The sequence below is a fragment of the Myodes glareolus genome, chromosome 14 (assembly GCF_982192425.1).
Source record: "Myodes glareolus chromosome 14, mMyoGla1.1, whole genome shotgun sequence".
Taxonomy (NCBI): domain Eukaryota; kingdom Metazoa; phylum Chordata; class Mammalia; order Rodentia; family Cricetidae; genus Myodes; species Myodes glareolus.
In genome coordinates, this window is record NC_142039.1 from 70,851,986 (window position 1) to 70,870,784 (window position 18,799).

The 18,799-nt window shown below is 52.3% G+C and overlaps 1 protein-coding gene across 1 annotated transcript; it reads left to right on the forward strand.

The window, feature by feature from the left end:
* Positions 1 to 2,717: 2,717 nt before the first annotated feature.
* On the forward strand, positions 2,718 to 16,574 carry Rgs14 (regulator of G protein signaling 14). Its single transcript, XM_048447779.3, has 15 exons — positions 2,718 to 2,949; positions 9,495 to 9,516; positions 9,766 to 9,944; positions 10,291 to 10,383; positions 10,465 to 10,608; positions 10,973 to 11,116; positions 11,240 to 11,351; positions 11,671 to 11,783; positions 12,569 to 12,772; positions 14,698 to 14,774; positions 14,981 to 15,107; positions 15,191 to 15,272; positions 15,389 to 15,435; positions 15,515 to 15,629; positions 15,863 to 16,574. The coding sequence occupies exons 1-15, from the start codon at positions 2,905 to 2,907 to the stop codon at positions 16,000 to 16,002; spliced, it is 1,644 nt and encodes a 547-aa protein (XP_048303736.1). The 5' UTR covers positions 2,718 to 2,904; the 3' UTR covers positions 16,003 to 16,574.
* Positions 16,575 to 18,799: the final 2,225 nt, after the last annotated feature.

Below are 18,799 nucleotides of genomic sequence, written 5' to 3' on the forward strand. Positions count from 1 at the left end.
TTCTTCTTCTTCTTCTTTTCTTCTTTTTCTTTTCAAGACAAGGTTTCTCTATAGCTTTGGAACTTGTTCTAGAACTCATTCTGTAGACTAGGCTTGCCTCGAACTCACAGAGATTTGCCTGTCTCTGCCTCCTGAGTGCTGGGTTTAAAGGTGTGCACCACCACCACCCAGCTGCTTCTTTCTTCTTGTGGCTCCAAGAACCTCTAGGAAAGTAGTTCTCAGCCTGTGGGTCGAGACCCCTTTGGTTATACTTCAGCTATGCTGCATATCAGATAACTACATTACGATTCATAACAGTAGCAAAATTACAGTGATGAAGAAGCAATACAATAACTTCATGGTTGGGGTCACTATAACGTGAGAAACTGTGTTAAAGGGCCACAACATTAGGAGGGTTGAGAACCACTGCACTGGAGTCTCACCTTCTTCTCTATCCAGCCAGGAAAGACAGACAGAGGCAAAAGAATTCCATGATCCCAGAAGTTCAGGGCCCATCTAGGAGACATAGTGAGACCTTAGGGCTGGAGATGGTCCAGTGGTTAAGAGTGTATACTGCTCTTGAAGATGGCCTGGGTTCAGTTCCCAGCACCCACATCAAGCAGCTCACAACTGCCTGTTAATCCAGCTCCAGTGTATTAGATACATCAAGCCTTCTCATGCACTGGAACATACATTCACATACCTACATACACACGAAAAAATAAAATAATGAAGTAATAAAAATGATTAATAAATAAAAGAAATCTCTAAAACAAAACACATAGTTCTCACTTGTCTCAAAAAGTTGGGGTAAGGCCGATGAGATGGCTCAGCAGGTAAGGGTACTACTTGCTACCAAGACTGACAATCTGAGTTTTATTCTCAGAACCCAATTGAAGAGACGAGAGAACCACCGCCTGATAGTCATCCTCTGACTTCTATACCACAGCATGAACATGTACCCACACATCCAATAAATAATAAATTAGTGAAATAAACTTTTTTTCAAAGAATACTTTCCTTTGCACTTGTTAGAAAACTAACCACTCATTTTATAGTATTTAGAAATATGTGAGACAGGGCCTTTGCACAGAAAATACATCATAACGAGGATGGATCCATTGTGATGGGATAAGTGTCCTTTATAAGACAAGACAGGAGAGGGCATGTTTCCCTCTCTCTGCTCTCTGCCACATGTGAGCACATTAAAGAGGTGGCCACCTACAAGTCAGGGCTCACACATGTGAGCACAGCAGAGGTGGCTGTCTGTAATCCAGGGCTCACACATGTGAGCACAGCAGAGGTGGCTGTCTGTAATCCAGGGCTCACACATGTGAGCACAGCAGAGGTGGCTGTCTGTAATCCAGGGCTCATCAGACCACAGACTTCTCAGTGCTTGGTCTTGACATGCCAGCCTCCAGAATAGTGAGAAAAGCAAACTTGTTCAAACCACCCAGTCTATGGTATTTTTTCTTTATAACTTAAAAAATATTTTTATATGTATGACCATATCGCCTGCACTTGTGTCTGTGTATTTCCTGCACCCTTGGAAGTCAGAAGAGGGCATCAGAGTCTCCGGAACTGGAGTCAGAGGCAGTTGTGAGCTGTCACATCGTTGCTGGGAATGGAACCCAGGTCCTCTGGAAGAGAAGTAAGTCGGTGTTCTTAACCACTGAGCCATCACTCCAGTCCCATTTGTTTGTTTGTTTGTTTCAGGACAGAATCTCATTATGTAGTCCTGGCTGCTCTGGAGCTATGTAACCAAGGAGGACCTCAAGCTCACAGAGATCTGCCTACCTCTGCCTCTCAAATGATGGAATTAAAGGCGTGCGCCACCACCACCCAGCAGCATGGTATTTGTCTGAACTAAGACAGTTCTGCACTAAGGCAGGGTTTCTCCATGAGTAAGGATTAACCTACCTCTTTGGTATGGATATATACAATTCATTCTCCTATCCATTGGTACATGTGTGCAGACCTGATCCCTGGGGTATCTGACTACACATGGATGGATGTGCCTGTCGTATATACCTACCTAAGGTGCTCTGCACACATGCACACACACACGCACGCACGTGTAGATTGAGGCTGGTGTAGCTAAGTCTGACCTCAAATTTACTATGTAGCTAAAGCTCCAGGTTCTGCCTCAACCTCCCAAGGGCTGCCATTACGGGCATGTGCACCACATCCAACTTCACATGTGTATGTCTGAAGCTTTAGGTGCTCTTGTGAAAGGAAGTCTATACGTTCATGACATACAAGCCCATGTGCACAGTCACACATGTTTGTGTTTACCTCTTTCCTCTCCTGATCATCAGACGACAGCCTAAGGATAAGGTATCTGCATACAAACTGCCTGGGGTAAGAGTGCTAAGCATGCACAAGCCTGGCACATAGTAGGTATGGAGTAAATGCATAAAGCACATGTATGGATAGCCAGGACCCAGTGCACATGTCCCCACATCCACAGGAACCCCTGCCATACTACCTGGTACAAAAGCACCTAGTTATATGGTCATACACTCCTGTGGGCTGACACACAGCTTTGAAGCTGCCAGGCTGAGCCAGAACACTCCAGGCTCCTCACTCAGCACAAGGAGGCTCCTGCTGTGTGTTGGTGCTTGCATGGGGTGCAACCGAGGGTGCGTTGGCGGCATGTGTGTGTGCGTGAACGTGTGTGTATGCGAGTAGGAAGAGACGTTCGCTCTCTTAGACCTTGCTTCTTTCTGTGGTTTGGTTTCTATAGAGACACTTCCTGTGGCAAAGAAAAGAGGTAGTGAGCTGGTGTTTCAGGATGTGAAGGCCCGCAGGAGCACAGCGAGCTCTCTCCACTGCCTGCCTGCCACCCTGAGAGCTCTGATCAGTGCTTCCACAATCCTTGTGGTGGGTGGCCCCCCGTGGCGGGGACCTGTGATCAGCGGTGGTATGCCAGGGAAGCCCAAGCACTTGGGTGTCCCCAACGGGCGCATGGTGAGTGCAGGCTCTGAGCCAGAGCCACAGGGAGGGGGTGGGCACACCTAGGGTGGAGTCCAGGAGGCACACCCAGCAAGGTTGAGGAGGAGCCCAGGGGGGCTGCCAGCAGGCTGGAGAAGTTGGGCACAGATAGCTGCTGACAATGGGACCTGTGCTGTCACCCCAGGACCCTTCCAAAGGCCCTGCTAGGAGTCTGGTGCAACCCTAGAGAGGGGCCCAGAGCACAGTGGGCACAGGCTCTGGTTCCCCACGCAGGTTGGGCTCCCTGCTCCCTCATCTGTTCTTAGGATTAGCCCTGTCTGAAACTGCTTAGAAAGTGGCATGGGGACCCAGCGGCCCTGTCACTCCCTGCTCACTCTTATAACTGCTCAAGTGCCTACTCCTCTGGGCCTCAGCCCCCCTCTCCTCGCCTCATGCTCTAGGTGCCCAAGATAAGGTTAAGAGCAGCCCTTGCCGGATCACCACAACAACCTGCTCCAGAGGCATCCTGCCAGATTTTTGGGGCTGCCCAGGATGGGTCAGTCGGGATGGGACAGGATGAGGAGCTCTGCCTGTTCTATTCCTAGCCTCCAGGAAGGAGGGTGTGGGCGGAGAATAGGATATCCTGGGCTGGGGCTATCCCCTACACCCTTCCAGGCCATTTAACTCCCGATTAGAGCTGTCCCAGAGCTAGTTTCTGGTTCTCCTCATTCATTCAGCAAATGGGGCAGACTGTGTCGAGCCTCCCTTTGCTTGTCAGGGAACTGGCTCATCTGGCAGAGTCACTAACAACTCCAGGGACACCGAACAGTGCTCTTGATAGTCACTGTCCAAGGCCTCAGCCTAGTATCATGGGACAAAGCCAGTGGGTCCAGAGTGACCTGGGATCCCAGTTCTAGCTCTGTTTTCCCTTCCTAAGGAAGGTCCTTTCCTACTTTGTCCTCTGTAAAATGAGACTGGGATGGCCTGAAGTCCATTGCCTCAGCAGCATGGCACCCTTGGAGACTGTGAAGGCTAAGGACATGTTAGCCCCAAATCCCTACATTTTCAGCCCCTCTTTAAGACTCTTTTGCCTCACTAAACAGATGAGCCATCCCAGTCCCCATCCCTACTTTCCAGTTCCCAAGATTTGTCTCCACCTCTTGACCGCCAGCTTTATTGCCAGCACTGAACTATTTGGGTAGAGGGGAGATCAATTCCAAAAGTTGACCCAGGCCCCCACCCTACTTCCTCTACGACCAACCCACCTTAGATAGTCCAAGGAGAGCTTGTTTGCTAAAAAAACAGTCAGATTGATGCTTCTGGAATAGAACCCAGAGCTGCGGGCCAGCTGAGGGGGCTGGAGACAGACTCAGCCTCTCCCTCCTGTGTCAGCCCATGGCTTCTCTATCCAAAAGTCATTCAGAGTAAAGAGGGTGTCACAAGCTCTGCCCTGGGGTCCGTTAAGCTCACAGCTGCCCCAGGTCCTCTCAGTAACCGCCACACGTGTTTATCTCTGTCCCTTCTGGATCAGTTCTGAACTCTCTGTATGACTCTAGAGAGCTCGGGGTTCACAGATGTCGACTTGCCGGACAACAGGCAGTTTTACGGGGCCATACTTGGCTGGAGCAGGGACAGGAAGACAGGCGTTGGTGACCACGGGGCAGATGAGAATGGAGAAGGGTCTGTGGGTAAGGTGTCCGGTTGTTACCTCACGGGGGAGGCTCAGAGGAGCACAACTGATATCCTGTCGGGTAGAAAGCTCACCATTGCACATCCCCCCTGAGTCCCCCAGCAGCGACTGGTCCCTTCCCATCCTCCAACACTCCCTGCTGAGACAGTGCCGTCCGCCTTAGCCTTCTGGCATTCTGCTTGTCAAGCAGCTGAAATGAAACCTGTCACTTCGAGATCGCTCTGAGCCCCCTCCCGAGAAATCGGCACACAGTACCAGCTGTCACTCATTCCCTCAGGGGCTTCTCTGGGCTGTCCCACCCTAAGCACTTCAGACCCAAGTCCCAGTCCCCCAAGCAGTCCACAGTTTGCCACAACTTAGTGAGGCACAAGAAGACATGAGTGGAGATTACTGGAATAAAGTTCTGGTTTGGGGAAGAGCCTAGGTCAGAAACGGAGAAAGTTCGAGAGGAGCCCGGCAAGGAAAAGTATCTTCTCCATTAACTTCTAACACAGGAGAAGATGATCCTTAAAGGATATGCAAGCTAGAGGTGGGGGGTGGCCTAGGGGGAAACTTGCGTATCCGAAAACATACAGTTACTGTGGAGGGATACATCCCGGGGAAGTCTATGACTTTAACTTCGAGTTAGTCACAGTTCTCTTTTTGGAAACTCAGGTAGTGCTGGTCCCCTCAGCAAACACTGGCATAGAGACCCACAAGAAACTCATGTGTCTCTATGTTCCTAGTGTCCAGCTCAGAGTCAAGAATGGCAGGGCAGGACAGGGTATATTATAGAAGGGCCAAGACATGGAGTCATCCCTAGGGAGCTGACTCAAGCTGAAGGGATCAGACATCCACAAGAGTGAACAAGATCACAGGCCAGGTACTTGACTCTGGAAGGCACCAGGGATGTGGGTGAGAATACTGGAATCAAATCAGGTTTGAGTAAGCGTTGCAGTCAGGCATAGGGAAAACCCAAGGTGTCCACCAGCCACTTGCTCCCTCTTTAAGATCTGAATCTTCCAGGGGCCCAGTTCAAGAGGAGTCCCTGGGTCTCAGCTCCATTGGCCTTGCCTACCTGTGCCCAGGGCTGCAAGCGTTAGTCTTCCAGAGTCCCCTGTTTATACTGGAAGTGGCGAGGCTGGGAGCAGGGACACAGGCCTTTAATAACAGTGCCCATATATGGAAGCAGCCCAGAGTGGCATGGTGGAGTCTTCAGATTCCACAGCTGACAGGAAAACGTGGCTTCTCCTATCTCTGACACTTTCCAGCTCTACAGCTTCTCTGGCCTTGGGTCCCTCACCTGTAAAACAGGGGCGATAGCATTTGATGCGGGCGACAGAGATGTTGAGAGTAGAGGAAGAGTATGGTTGCCTGTGGCACAGCTGGATCAGGAAGCTTGAGGTGGCTTCCTCGGTGCCCTCAGGTCCCAACTGCTCCCTTAGACCCACTTCCCAAGAACAAAGCATGACAAATTAAAGCCAGACCCGACGACGTGGTTGGGAGGGAGTGTCACTGGCCACCACGCCCTTCCTCATCCTTTCTTCCCCTTTTCCTTCTTCACTCAACATGGCACCTCAAGTGGAGGTGAGAACTGGGGTCACTGTCGAACCCGACTTCCCCATGCCCTGGAGCCTGAGTAAACCGTAGCGGTGGCTCTGGACCCCACTCTGCCCTAGGTGATCCTCTGACCAAGGTGTGTACTGTTCAGACCTACAGCAGCCCCTGGAGGCTGGGAATGCCGAGCCCCATGCTCCCTAGGGGGAGATGGACTGGAGAAAAATCCGTTACTCTAGCTGTGCAAATGACCGAGGAGGAGCTGGACTCCGTTCCTCCTTCCTCCAAGCCCTAGATTTCTGTCTCTCTCCCACCTTTGTCCCCATTCTACTTTCAACAGCCAGAGGGGCAAGGAAGGCAGGAACAAAGAACCTCAGGAGGCAGCGTGAGAGTGGACATTGAACAACTGTGCCCGAGCACGGAGAGAGCACTTGAACCAACGTCTTAGTCTTATGGGTGCTTGGGCATAGACTCAAAGAGGATGCCGCTGGATCCGGGGTTTCAGATAAACCCCACAACAAGACCTGCCCTCCAGGAGCTACTAGGCTGCAGGGTGAGAGCCCCAGCATGAGCAAGCAGGAGTGTAGAGGAAAGGGAAGGGCAAAGACCAACATTTGGGGTAACTGATGATGGGGCAGGATCTAGGAGTGCTGCCAGGGGGCTCTAGAAGTAAGTACTCAGGCAGAGGAAACAGCAAAACAGGAAGCAGGGGTGTGGGGAAAATAGAAGTTTGATGAAGTGCGGGGTGGAGGTGAGGAGGAGGGAAATGATGTCGGAGGGGCTCATTAGTCAAGCAGGTAGGGTTTAGCTGTAACTTGGCAACAGCAACCCTACTGAGGCGGGCAATGAATTGAGTCCAGGGTGGAACAGTGGGGAGGAAAGGGCCTGGAGAAAACCTGGGAGCTGGCCCTATTAAGGACAGGCATTTAATTAAAGATAATATAGAAATGAAACCTCTGAGAGCCAAACAAAACCCTGGTGCATCTGGCTTCAGTGCACCTTTGGCTATGTCAAGGACTCCTGCCCAGAGAGAGCTCCCTGCAAGGGACAGGCTGATCTGGGACTGGAGGACAGCCCAAAGGCTAAGGATGCTCAAAGAGGGTAAGGCACGCACTGAGAAGGGGCTGCATCCGCGAGCTAAGGGGAGGACGGCATGACTTGAAGTTAGGAACACAGCTGCAGCTGTGGAGCAGCTGGGGGAGGAAGGCAGAAGTGGGTGCAGGCAGGTGCTGGGGAAGGAAATAGCAGGCTGCCTGGGGACTGTAGGCCTCCTGAAGGATCCCCCACCCCCAGGAATCAGGACTTTCTCATCCTTAGCTGAGAGGTGTGAGGAATTTGGTGGGGAGCGTGTGGAGAGGCAGGGGTGGGTCAGAGTGTGCTGAGCTGGGGCGGGAGTGGGTCCCACACCCAACTCAGGCAATTGCAAACTTTCTCTCTTGCTCAACCCCCATGCAGAGCTAGGATCTGAGTCTTCGTCCTGAGAGTCCAGACAGTTGTGCTCCTTGCTATCCTGTAGTGTAGCACTCTCAAACACCCGGCAGCTTCAGTCTGGATGGATACTGGTGAGACAGCAGTAGCTGTAAATTCTAGAACATCCACTGCGCACCACATAGCACTTTGAGTTCCTTCTGTGTGTCTACCTCATTCAACTGAAGCAATCCGTTGGAGGCAGAGCCATTATTTGCCCAATTTCCAGAGGGGATGAACTAAGATGAAGTGATAACTGAGTATTCTTCCCAAAGTCACACAGCTTGAATTCCCAAAGTCTGAATTCAAGCAGTCTAGGTGGTACTTCCTTCCCACTGCCTCCAAATGTAGCACAGATGCATCAGACTGCCCCAGAGTCCTTAGAGAGGAACAAGAATCCCCTTAGAGAACGTCACTGGCTACTCAGGGACTGTCCAGCTTGCTGCTCTGAGAAGTCACTCACGATACCGTGAACATCACTCTTACAGGGGAGATAGGAAAATGGAACCAATGAAACCATTGCGGAAAGTCTCTATTTTTAAACATAGGAGACCCCTTTAAACTTTTTCTTTGGAGGCCAAACAATATCCTACGGTGTCCTGTAGGCCTATCCTGACTTCCACCTGACCCAGGAGTGGAGAGCAGAGAACAGGGCCTGGGTGGCTTTTCCAGGCTTGCTTGAGGGGGCGGGGGAAGAGAGCATAATGGAAGTGTCTGTGCCAGGACTTAATGAAAGGTAGAAGGGAATGGGGATGGGAGGTGCTAGGAGCCTAGTGATGGAAAAAAGACAGGATACAGGTGAGCTGTTTTGGGACCTTTACAGTGGGGACGGAAAGGTGTTCACCTGAGACTGGCTGAGTTTGAACGGCTCGTGGGGCATCTGGAGTCAGAGAGCAGCAGGAAACTATGTGTGGTTGGCGCGAGATGTTAGGGTGAGGCACAAAGAGCCCAGAACAGAACCAAGAAAGGGGAAAGTCTGTCCTGCGTGGGTAGGAGTCCATGGGAGAGCTGGAGAGCTTCGGGAAGGTAGGAAAGATACCAAAAGAAACCATTGCAAGAACTGCCAGATGTGGGGGGTCTGTTTCACCAGTGACAGAGCTCCCAGAGAAGTCAGAGTTAGTGTACGCTGTCGGAGAGAACGGAGCTGGCCTGAGGAACAGTGCTACTCATTTTATGGCCCCTGGGCCAATACCAGAATTGCCCAGAAGCCTGTTGGGAATGGAAAGTTTCAAGCCCCACCCTGGATCGACTGAACCTGAATGTCAGAGGGGGTCCTCCTGGCCACTCTCTGCTAAAGTTGAAGTCTGATGGATACTACTCTGTGCCACAAAAATAGCATTCCATGCCATGCCCAAGGTATGGGGAGATGAGCACCCAAGGAGAAACAGATGCAGTTAAGTTAGCTACGGAAACCTTTCTCCTTCCTCAAAGACAAGACCGGCCTGGACCTTACCATACCGTATGATAGGCAGTGTTATAAACACAGTTCCTGGGGGACGTTATCATTTGTAGCAACAACCCTTACTTACAGATAGAAGCCACTGAGTGGACTATGTGCCCAAACTCATACAAACAGTACCTGGCAGAGGCGAGATTAAAGTCTGTGCACACCTGGACTCTCCTAGAAGGGCTGAGAGAGAGAAGGGAGCCATGAGCCACAAGAGTACCCTGAGGAAGTCCCAGCACACAGTGGCTGGCACCTGATAGAAAAGGGGCCAGGAGAACCTGAGCAAAGCCCTAGGCAGTAATGACTCTCTGGAGACATTCAGCCTGACTCTGTAGATAGGAAACACAGTTTGCAGCTCACAGGAGGCTGGATTCTGTGTGGCCCCGCCTTGGAATTCCTTATAGAGTTCTATTCTGATTTTCAACCTTGGGTCTCTCCTAGGTTCTGGCTGTCTCCGATGGAGGTAAGCGACATACTGTGTGGACGAGGGGTGACTGGGAGGGAGGGAGGGAGGGAGGGAGGGAGGGAGGGAGGGAGGGAGGGAGGGAGGGAGGGATAATGAGGTGGAAGTGAGAGGGAACATTTCCAGCTACGTGAAGGTCTTTCAGGTAATATCCCTAAAGAGTAAATGCTTTGCATTTACTGCAACGGGGATTGGGCCAAAGGCTGAGGAAGGAAAAAGGCTCACTCCTCCTTGTCCATCTCTCCGCAGAACTGACCAGCACAGCAGGTTCCCAGGGCCAGAGTGAGGGCCGAGGCAGCTCCCTCAGCATCCACAGCCTCCCCAGTGGCCCCAGCAGCCCCTTCTCCACAGATGATCAGCCCGTGGCCAGCTGGGCCCTGTCCTTTGAGAGGCTGCTGCAAGACCCACTGGGCTTGGCTTACTTCACTGTAAGCCTGGGAAGGAGGAGTAGGGTGGCATGGGGGCAGGTGCCATTGCAGGGATGGGGGATTCTGAAGAGGGCGTAGACAGGGCTTCAAGTTGACCAGGGTGCTCGCTGCTCCTCTCTGTGGTCCCTCATCTAGCCTGTCTTTGGCACCCTTTCCCTCACCCCCGAGCTGGGAACTAACTCTTCCTTCTCCTTGTCCTCATCTCTGCTTCGCGTTTTCTTTTGGTACCCCAGATCTGGCACCATCTGTCTGTCTGTCTGCTCTCTTGGCCCGTGTCTGTGCCAGTCTTTGAACACATCCCCGATTCAGCCTGTGTCTGAAGCCTTCCTTCCTTTTTTCATGCCAGGAGTTCCTGAAGAAGGAATTCAGCGCGGAGAACGTAACTTTCTGGAAAGCCTGCGAACGGTTCCAACAGATCCCAGCCAGTGACACCAAGCAGGTGGAGAGAAAGATGGGACATAGGGGTGGGGACTAGGCCTGGAGCATGCCCCCTGACCTCTTGCGGTCCCTCATCCCCCAGCTATCTCAGGAGGCCCACAATATCTACCATGAGTTCCTGTCCAGCCAGGCGCTGAGCCCGGTGAACATCGACCGACAGGCCTGGCTTAGTGAGGAGGTGCTGGCCCAGCCCCGGCCCGATATGTTTCGAGCCCAACAGCTTCAGGTGAGGGAATCAAGGGGCAAGGACAGGCTGAGAAGGGAGACCAGTGAAACGCCCAACAGGAGCAGACACGGGAGGAGTCCGAGCAAAATTGGGGCAAAATTGATGCAGAACCAGAGCCAAATGCAGGGTCAGGGCGGGAGGAAGAGGGTGAAAGCCGTGGGTGACAGAAGGATGGACGGGGCGGGGTCAAGAGTAGGGTGGGTCTCCGACTCCAGGTAAATGACAGGAACTGGGGCAGGGCTTGGGCCTCCCTTACATGGGCTGGGAGGGCAGGGACTCAAGAGGTGCAGGCAGAAGCCACCCATCCAGCCCTCCACTGTCTTTTCCTGGTTCCAATCGCCACCCACATCCACTGGCCGCGCAGATCTTCAATTTGATGAAGTTCGACAGCTATGCACGCTTCGTCAAATCCCCGCTGTACCAAGAGTGCCTGCTGGCTGAGGCCGAGGGACGCCCCCTGCGGGAACCTGGTTCCTCACGCCTCTGCAGCCCCGACACCTCGAGGAAGGTGCGTACCGGGTGGCAGGAGGCTGGGCGGGGACTACGGACAGTCTCAGGGTCTTCCCCAGCTGTGAATCCGCATGCTGGGCTAGGACCCTGCTCCGCGCTAGAGTCTTCCCTGTACCTTCAGAAGCCGAAGCTGAAGCCTGGAAAATCGCTACCTTTGGGCGTGGAGGAGCTGGGACAGCTGCCACTTGCTGAGGGCTCTTGTGGCCGCCCACTCCGCAAGTCTTTTCGTAGAGGTGAGGCCGGCTCTAGGAATGGTGTGGCCAGGAAGTTTGGATCAATTTTGGGAACGCCCCCATCTCCCTACTTTACCCACACAATCTGCAAGAAGGCAAAACCCAAACCCCAAAAAGTAGATTATTGAGACCACCCGGTTTCTCCAGGAGACTGCGCTCCCGTGCTGCAACCCCGGAAGTTTGGGAGGGCTACCCAAGGACCCACACACTTTAAGTCCCTGCAGGATGGAGGGCCTTAAACAAGACCCGCCAAATGGGAGGGCCTCACCAGAGGGATGGTGAGAGGAAGCAGGTCCCTTCATTTCTGACTTTCCCTTAGAGATGACAGGTGGAGCCGTGAACTCAGCATTGCGACGAGAGTCTCAGGGGTCCCTGAATTCTTCTGCCAGTCTGGACCTGGGCTTCCTTGCCTTCGTGAGCAGCAAATCTGAGGTAAGTGGCATTTGGGGAGGAACACAGTGCCTTTCTGGTTAGGGTCACTGCCAGTTCCCTTCATGGGTTCCCAGCATTCCCAGCAGATGTCTGCCCTTCCACTCCTAGCTTACCACAAAACCAACACCCCATCCTTCTTTTTCTTTCCGTGCTTGACATAGTAATCTCTCTACAAATCATGGGGTCATGTTCTCCGCTGACAAGTGTCTGTGCATGTGTGGGTGCCTAGGTGTACCCTGCATGATGTGTGTGGTTCCTTAGGGAAGCTGCCCCTGAGCGTCTATATTTATTTTATTTTTGTTTTGAAATAGGATTTCTTTCTTTTAAAAAATAATTTATTTAATTTTATGGACATTGGTGTAAGGGTTTCAAAATCCCCTGAAACTGGAGTTGCAGATAGTTGTGAACTGCCATGTGGGTGCTGGGAATTGAACCCAGGTCCTCTGGAAGAGCAGTCAGTGTTCTTAATCACTGATCCATCTGTCCAGCTCCCCAAAGCAGGGTTTCTATATATAGCTCTGGCTGCTGTGGAACTCACACTGTAGACCAGGCTGGCCTCAAAACTTAGAGGTCTGCCTGCCTCTGCCTCCAAGTGCTAGGACAAAATGTGCCACCATGCCCAGCTGAGTGTCTATCTGTGTTTGAGTGTGTGTACCTGTGTTTCTGGAGCAAGACACATCTGTGCTTGCCTCCAAGTACACCCTTGCACGTGTGTAGATGTATGTGTCCCAGCTTATAGCGTCCCAGTGCACACACAGCCTCTGTCTGCTTTTGCCCACAACCAGAGTCACCGAAAGAGCCTTGGAAGTGGAGAGGGGGAGAGTGAAAGCCGACCAGGGAAGTACTGCTGCGTGTACCTGCCTGACGGCACCGCTTCCTTGGCCCTGGTTCGACCAGGCCTCACCATCCGAGACATGCTGGCAGGCATCTGTGAGAAGAGAGGCCTCTCTCTACCTGACATTAAGGTCTACCTGGTGGGCAATGAGCAGGTATGAACATGACCTGGCTCCAACTCTCGCCTCTTTTCTGATCATGAGCCAGTTCTTTTCCTAATCTTCTGGCCACCCCTAATTCTAACTCATTCCCTATCATCATCCCCTGCCTGCTTTATTCCGACCCCTGTGTCCAAGTTTGCTTCCTAGTGCCAACTCCTCATTCATCCTCAGATACCCGTTCATATTCCTTAAAAACCCTACTCACACACAAACCCACCCCATAGCCTGGCTCCCAGCTTCACCCATCACCCTGCTCTGATGGTTGCGGGGATGCAGAGCAGGGGAGAGGGTGCTGCTGGAACCGGAAATGTTCTCCACTCCCACACCTCACGCCATCATCCCCATAGGCCCGCCCCTAAAGTTGCCATTGGGGGACTGCCCTCTGCCATCAGAAGTATTCAACAAGCCTAATCCCTGAAGTCTCCTTTAAGTGCAAATGAGCACTAAGCTCTAAAGTCTAGGGAAAACTCGTTTTTAAAATGTAATTTATTTAAATTTATTTTATGTGTGTTGGTGTGAAGGTGTCAGATCCCCTGGCAGCAGAGTTACAGACAGTTGTGAGCTGCCATGTGGGTGCTAAGGACTAAACCCAGGTCCTCTGGAAAAGCAGCCAGTGCTCTTAATTGCTGAACCATCTCTCCAGCCCCAGGAAAGCTCATTTTTAAACCATCCTGGAAGGGGGCTTCAGGGGAACAATGCTGCATTCCAGGGGAAGTGAGAGGAATTTATTCAAGTCCTAAGAGGCAGCCAAGGTGTGTGATCAGAACTGGAACCAAGGCTGTGCTACTGGTCCATGCTGGAGGGAACCCAGGCAAAAGGCGATTAGGGGTCAACCCTCCAGAGTGAGCCTTCCAGTGAAGGTGGGCATGTCTGGTCAGAAGGCTTCCTGAGAGGCAGTAGCCAGAGTCCTGGGGCAGAGCTTGTCTGAGACAATTGTACAGAGAGGATGTTTCAGGAAGAAGGAGGCAAGGAGGTGTTTGCAGGACCTGGGGCGTGGGGGTGTGAGGGCAGCAATGGGAGACACTCTGCCCACTTTCTTAGGCCACCAGAACAGCTACCAACAGCCCAGATGGGCTTTTGTGCCTGCTAAATATAACTCCACCACCCACATTCCACCTGTCCCTGTGTCCCTGTCTGGGAGAGTTTCCCCACCTCCCCCTATAAGTCTTAGGCTGGTACAGACAGTAGTCTTTTGTCTGTGTACCTACTGTGTGCTGGGGCTGTACCATTTCTGGTCCAGTTTGTGTGTGTGTGGGGCCCAGGAGCCGGTGCAGGGTGAGGGGGAGCCTGAACTAGGCATTAAGGAGGTAAGAGACAAGGTCTGGGTGGCTAACAACAGGTGGGTGATGAGGAGAAATGTATCTCGTGCCTGAAGGAAACAGGACCCAAGTTTCGTCCTTACTGAAGATCCACCCATCCCCATTAATATGTAAGACCCCCACCCTTCTGTTTCCCCAAACTGGATCCTTTCCTAAGCTTCCCCTCACATTCCCAAGCATCTTCCTTCCTTCCTTTCTTTTTCTTTTTCTTCTTCTTTTTCAGAGGGAGCAGAGTATGTGTGTGGGGGTCTTACTTTGTAGTCTTAGCTGGCCTAGAACTTGGTACACAACCCAGGCTGGCCTTGAACTCTCCCAGTCTCTGAGTAGAGTCCTGGGAATAAAGGCGTGCACCACGGTGCTGCCACGCCCGGAGCATCTTCCCCCTTGGCCTTAGTCTTCCCAGGATCCAGCTCTGCTGGTCCTTAGCCCATCTGCCTTTCTAGCCTTCTGTTACCCACGGGTTGGTCCTTCTGGTCTTTAGGGTACCACAGTAGAGGCCATAGAAGGAAGTGAAGGTGATTCCCAAGTGTCCCCCCTTACTCCCCCGGGATAACTTGGGATGGAGGGAGGGGATTCTTAGACCTTGCCTGGCATCCGCAGAAGGCCCTGGTCCTGGATCAGGATTGCACGGTGCTGGCAGACCAGGAAGTGCGACTAGAAAACAGGATCACCTTCCAGTGAGTGCCCTACCCCAAAACTTGATCTGGCTACTGGACCCAAATCTCAGATCTCACCATTGAGCTGGGAACTCTACCCACTAGGCTAAAGCCCCACCCCCAAACTGTTCCATCCTCCGCGTTCAGCTCTGGTCCCCTCCTTGCTTGTTTTGGGAAAAGGGGTCCCCGGGGTGTCCACCACGCTGCAGCTCTAGGGTCCCGTACAGGCTGGAGTTGGCTAACCTGGAGCGTGTGGTAAGGATCTCCGCTAAACCCACCAAGCGTCTGCAGGAGGCGCTGCAGCCCATCCTGGCAAAGCATGGCCTGAGCCTGGAACAGGTGGTCCTGCATCGCGTGAGTGATGGAGCTGTAGGCGGGGTGGGGAAGGCGGGAAGGTTTTGCGGTCTGGATCACTGGTTGCAAACTTCTTTCTGTAGCCAGGGGAGAAGCAGCAGTTGGATTTGGAGAAGCTGGTGAGCTCAGTGGCTTCACAAACACTGGTTTTGGACATTCTTCCGGGTAAATGATGTGTATACCCTGGGACTTGGTTTCCCAGCATGGCTCTGGCACAAGAGGAGGGGGCTTGTTGAGAAGAAGGCCAAACCCAGCCGTGATGCTCTCCGTTGTCGTTGCAGATGCAAAGACAAGTGAAGCCAGCAGCATGTCCCCCTGCCGTAGCCAGGTAACCGAGAACCTCAGGGCCTCTTTCCACTTTCCTCTTCTCCCCTCCTAGTTGTGAATGCCGCCCCTCTTTCTTGCAGGGATGCCTTCCTAGAACCCAGGACAAGGATACTCATCTTCCCCCATTGCCCTCCAGTTTGCTTGTGGAAGATGCCAGCAGTTCTACTGGGAAACGGCAGACCTGTGACATTGAAGGTGCCCTGTCGTGGGGAGTGGGGGTCACGGGGTCAGAGGGAGGAGGGAAATGGGATCAGGGTTGAGTATCATTGAGGGAGGCCTGAGCTACGGGTGGGACTAAGGGGCCGTTGGCGCTGGAATATACTGACGGTCTGGGGTCAGACTGGCCATCGCAGGCAGTAGAATAGGGAAGCATCAACACATAGATATTCCGGACCACATGGCCCTCCTGACTCTGTGGCTGTCCCCAGGCCTGGTGGAGCTGCTGAATCGGGTGCAGAGCAGTGGGGCCCATGACCAGAGGGGACTTCTTCGCAAAGAGGACCTGGTACTTCCAGAATTTCTGCAGCTTCCTTCCCAAAGGCCGGGCTCTCAGGAGGCTCCACCATAGACTGAATCAACCACCCAGCCTAAGGAGGGCCTTTCAGACTCCTCTGCCACCCAGCCCTCTGACGCCTGTGTCACAGTCCAGGTTGGCTGCATGGTGCCTGGGCGGACCAAGCATGCGTGGGTCCGCTCTGCATGCCCTGTCTGCACCCTGAGTGTCCCTGGCCCCTTTCTGCTATGGGCGGGCCCACAGAAGGAGCCAGGAAGGGATGGAAGGGGAACTCAGAGGAACCATGTGCCCAAACTATGGCTACCAGTTCTCCTACCTGTGCTTTGCAGCTAGGCCATCAGAGAAAGGCTAGCCCAGTCTCTTGGCATAAGCATACTGAACACGAATGGGTGACTTTGGCAGTGCCAGCCTCCTCAGCTCGTTCTAAGCTTTAGCAGGGGGCAGGAGGAGGGGCTGGCCCCTCCTTAAAGAGTAGATACAAGTAAATTCCAGGCGTGCTGGTGAGCAACCCCTCCCTCCAGTCACATAGACTCTACTGTACATAGGAATTTTATGGTTGGCTTGGGGCAGCTGGGTTTGTCCTGAACGTATGATATTGTTATAATAATGATAATTATTATTATTCAGCCTAGGTGTGTTTCTTGTGTTCCACTCTGATCTGTATGGTCCCTTTACCCCACTGCCTCTGTCACCAAGACCTGGAAGTTCTTGGGGACCTCAGTGCATGCCTCCCAACTTTCTGTTTTCAGACCCTCTCTTCCTGAGGCATGGAATATAGAAGGCAGAGAGAGAGGGAAGGGAGAAGGGGAGAGGAAGAGAGAGAGAAAGAGGGAGGGACTGTCCTCTACAGCTGGGCCTTGCCATCACCCAGCTGCCCCAGGGTCCATGGACCTGAATGCATCATTTTTGTTGATAGTCTCTGTTTCTAGCAGGGATCTGGTGTGTCTCTACATACATTACTGAGGGCTCCTTAGGATGCATCAGAAGCTTTTATGTGGGACTAGGCTAGGCCATGCATTCTTTTCCTCATCTGCTTAGCTGGGTGGTACCCCTCTAAGCAGCCAGGAAAGGCAGGGAGGAAAAGAGAGGGGACTGTTCAGAAAGAAAGCCTCAGCCTGCAGGGAGAGAAGCCCAGCTTGGACACACCTAGGGAGGTGAGTGGGAAGAGGAAGCAAGGTGACTGGAGGGGGGGGCAAGTCCTGCACACAGGGGAGACCGCCTTGTGTGGATCCTCCACCGGGACCCTCTCCTGTTCTCCCTTCTCATCTCACCGGCTCTTTGTCATCCTTGAAATCTGTGGGATCGATCAACAGGGTATGCTGATCCACTCTGCCTTCCTCTGGGTGTTTCAGGTTTTTGCCACCTGGTAACCCCCTCACTTTCTCTGACTCTTTAATGGACTCCCAGGCTTCTGGGGGAGCCGATGACATAGGAACATATATATTCCACATGGGCAGAGTTTGACTCAGAGGTGGTTGTCTGAAGCTGCTTTAATAAGAGTTGTAATCCCTCACAAGGCATGGTGGCGCATGCCTTTAATACCAGCACTTAGAAGGCAGAGGCAGGCAGATCTCTGTGAGTTCGAGACCTACCTGGGCTACAAGAGCTAGTTCCAGGACAGGCTCCAAAACTACAGAGAAATCCTGTCTCAAAAAACCAAACCAAACACAACAAAACAAAAAACAAAAACAAACAAAGGAACAAACAAAATCAAAAAAGAATCGTAATCCCGGAGCTGGAGGGAATGACTCAGTGGTTCAGAGCACTGGGACTGAGTCTCAGCCCGGGGTGCAACATCGACTTTTGGCTTTCATGAGCACTGAACACACAGTGTCCAGGCAGACATACGGGCAAAAACACCCATATGCATAAAAATAAAGATGAATAAATCTTTTCATTTCAATTCCAATTATGTTGGCTTATTTGCTAACACCTTCTAAACATTTGTACGAAGACCTTGCGCACAGAAGAAACCTACAGAGAGAACTCAGGTGGTGGACAACCCACCACACGTCACACATACCTGAAATGACCACTCTTTGACTTTTGCCTTAGGCAAACCAGTAAATTCTTCCTGGAAGCATGGGCTTGCTACTATGAGGTGGGCTTCTAAAACCCGCAACTACAAGAATACTGGTTCACTGACCACCTTGGTGGTCTAGGATAGGCTCAGCAAAACACAAAGGGGCAGCAGGCATTGGGGGACTGCACAGCACTAAGGGCTGTGTGGTGAAGGAATGGAAGCAGGGGAGACAAATCCCTTTTGCTAAAATAACTTTCCTGAGAAATGTAAACAATGTCTACCCTCCTCCTAAGGTTCCAACAAGAACCAAGAACGATTCCCCCAAATATCCCCCAGGAGCACAGGTGATTTAATCAGAAGCACAGGAAGGGCTGCACCCAGCAGGAATGATGGCTTCTCAACTGTGAAGATGGAACCCCCCCTTCTTTCTTTAAGCATCTTTAGGCTCTAGCTCCTCCCCCAAGACCCACACCATTAGAGAAGAATAGTAGGGAAGAGTGACTGGAAACTCGGGTGAGGGCCCCATGATGGCTCTGCTCCCTCCTTCTCTGAGGAAAGTAAACAGTCAATAGGTTATCTTCCCAGCAGGCTTAGCAGAACTCCTGAAGATGGCGGCTGTTAGGTTCACAGGACTGCCCTGAACAACAATCCCCATCTCTTCCCTTGTCACCCACAGAACTTCCCTCTAATTTTCTGGGACAAATGGGAAGAGGCTCTGCTATGAACTTCAGGGAGAGAGGAGGGGACACCAATTGAGAAATGGGCTGTCTCCCCAAAGCTGGTGGACTCTTAGGCCGAGCTGACCTCTCCCTCAACCCTGAACATCTG

Coding starts and splice junctions, on each gene's coding strand:
- Rgs14 (XM_048447779.3), top strand. CDS start 2,905: ATGCCAGGGAAGCCCAAGCACTTGGGTGTCCCCAACGGGCGCATG. Junction 10,384..10,464: donor CAGCCAGTGACACCAAGCAG/GTGGAGAGAAAG, acceptor CTCATCCCCCAG/CTATCTCAGGAGGCCCACAA. Junction 15,273..15,388: donor GGTTTTGGACATTCTTCCGG/GTAAATGATGTG, acceptor TTGTCGTTGCAG/ATGCAAAGACAAGTGAAGCC.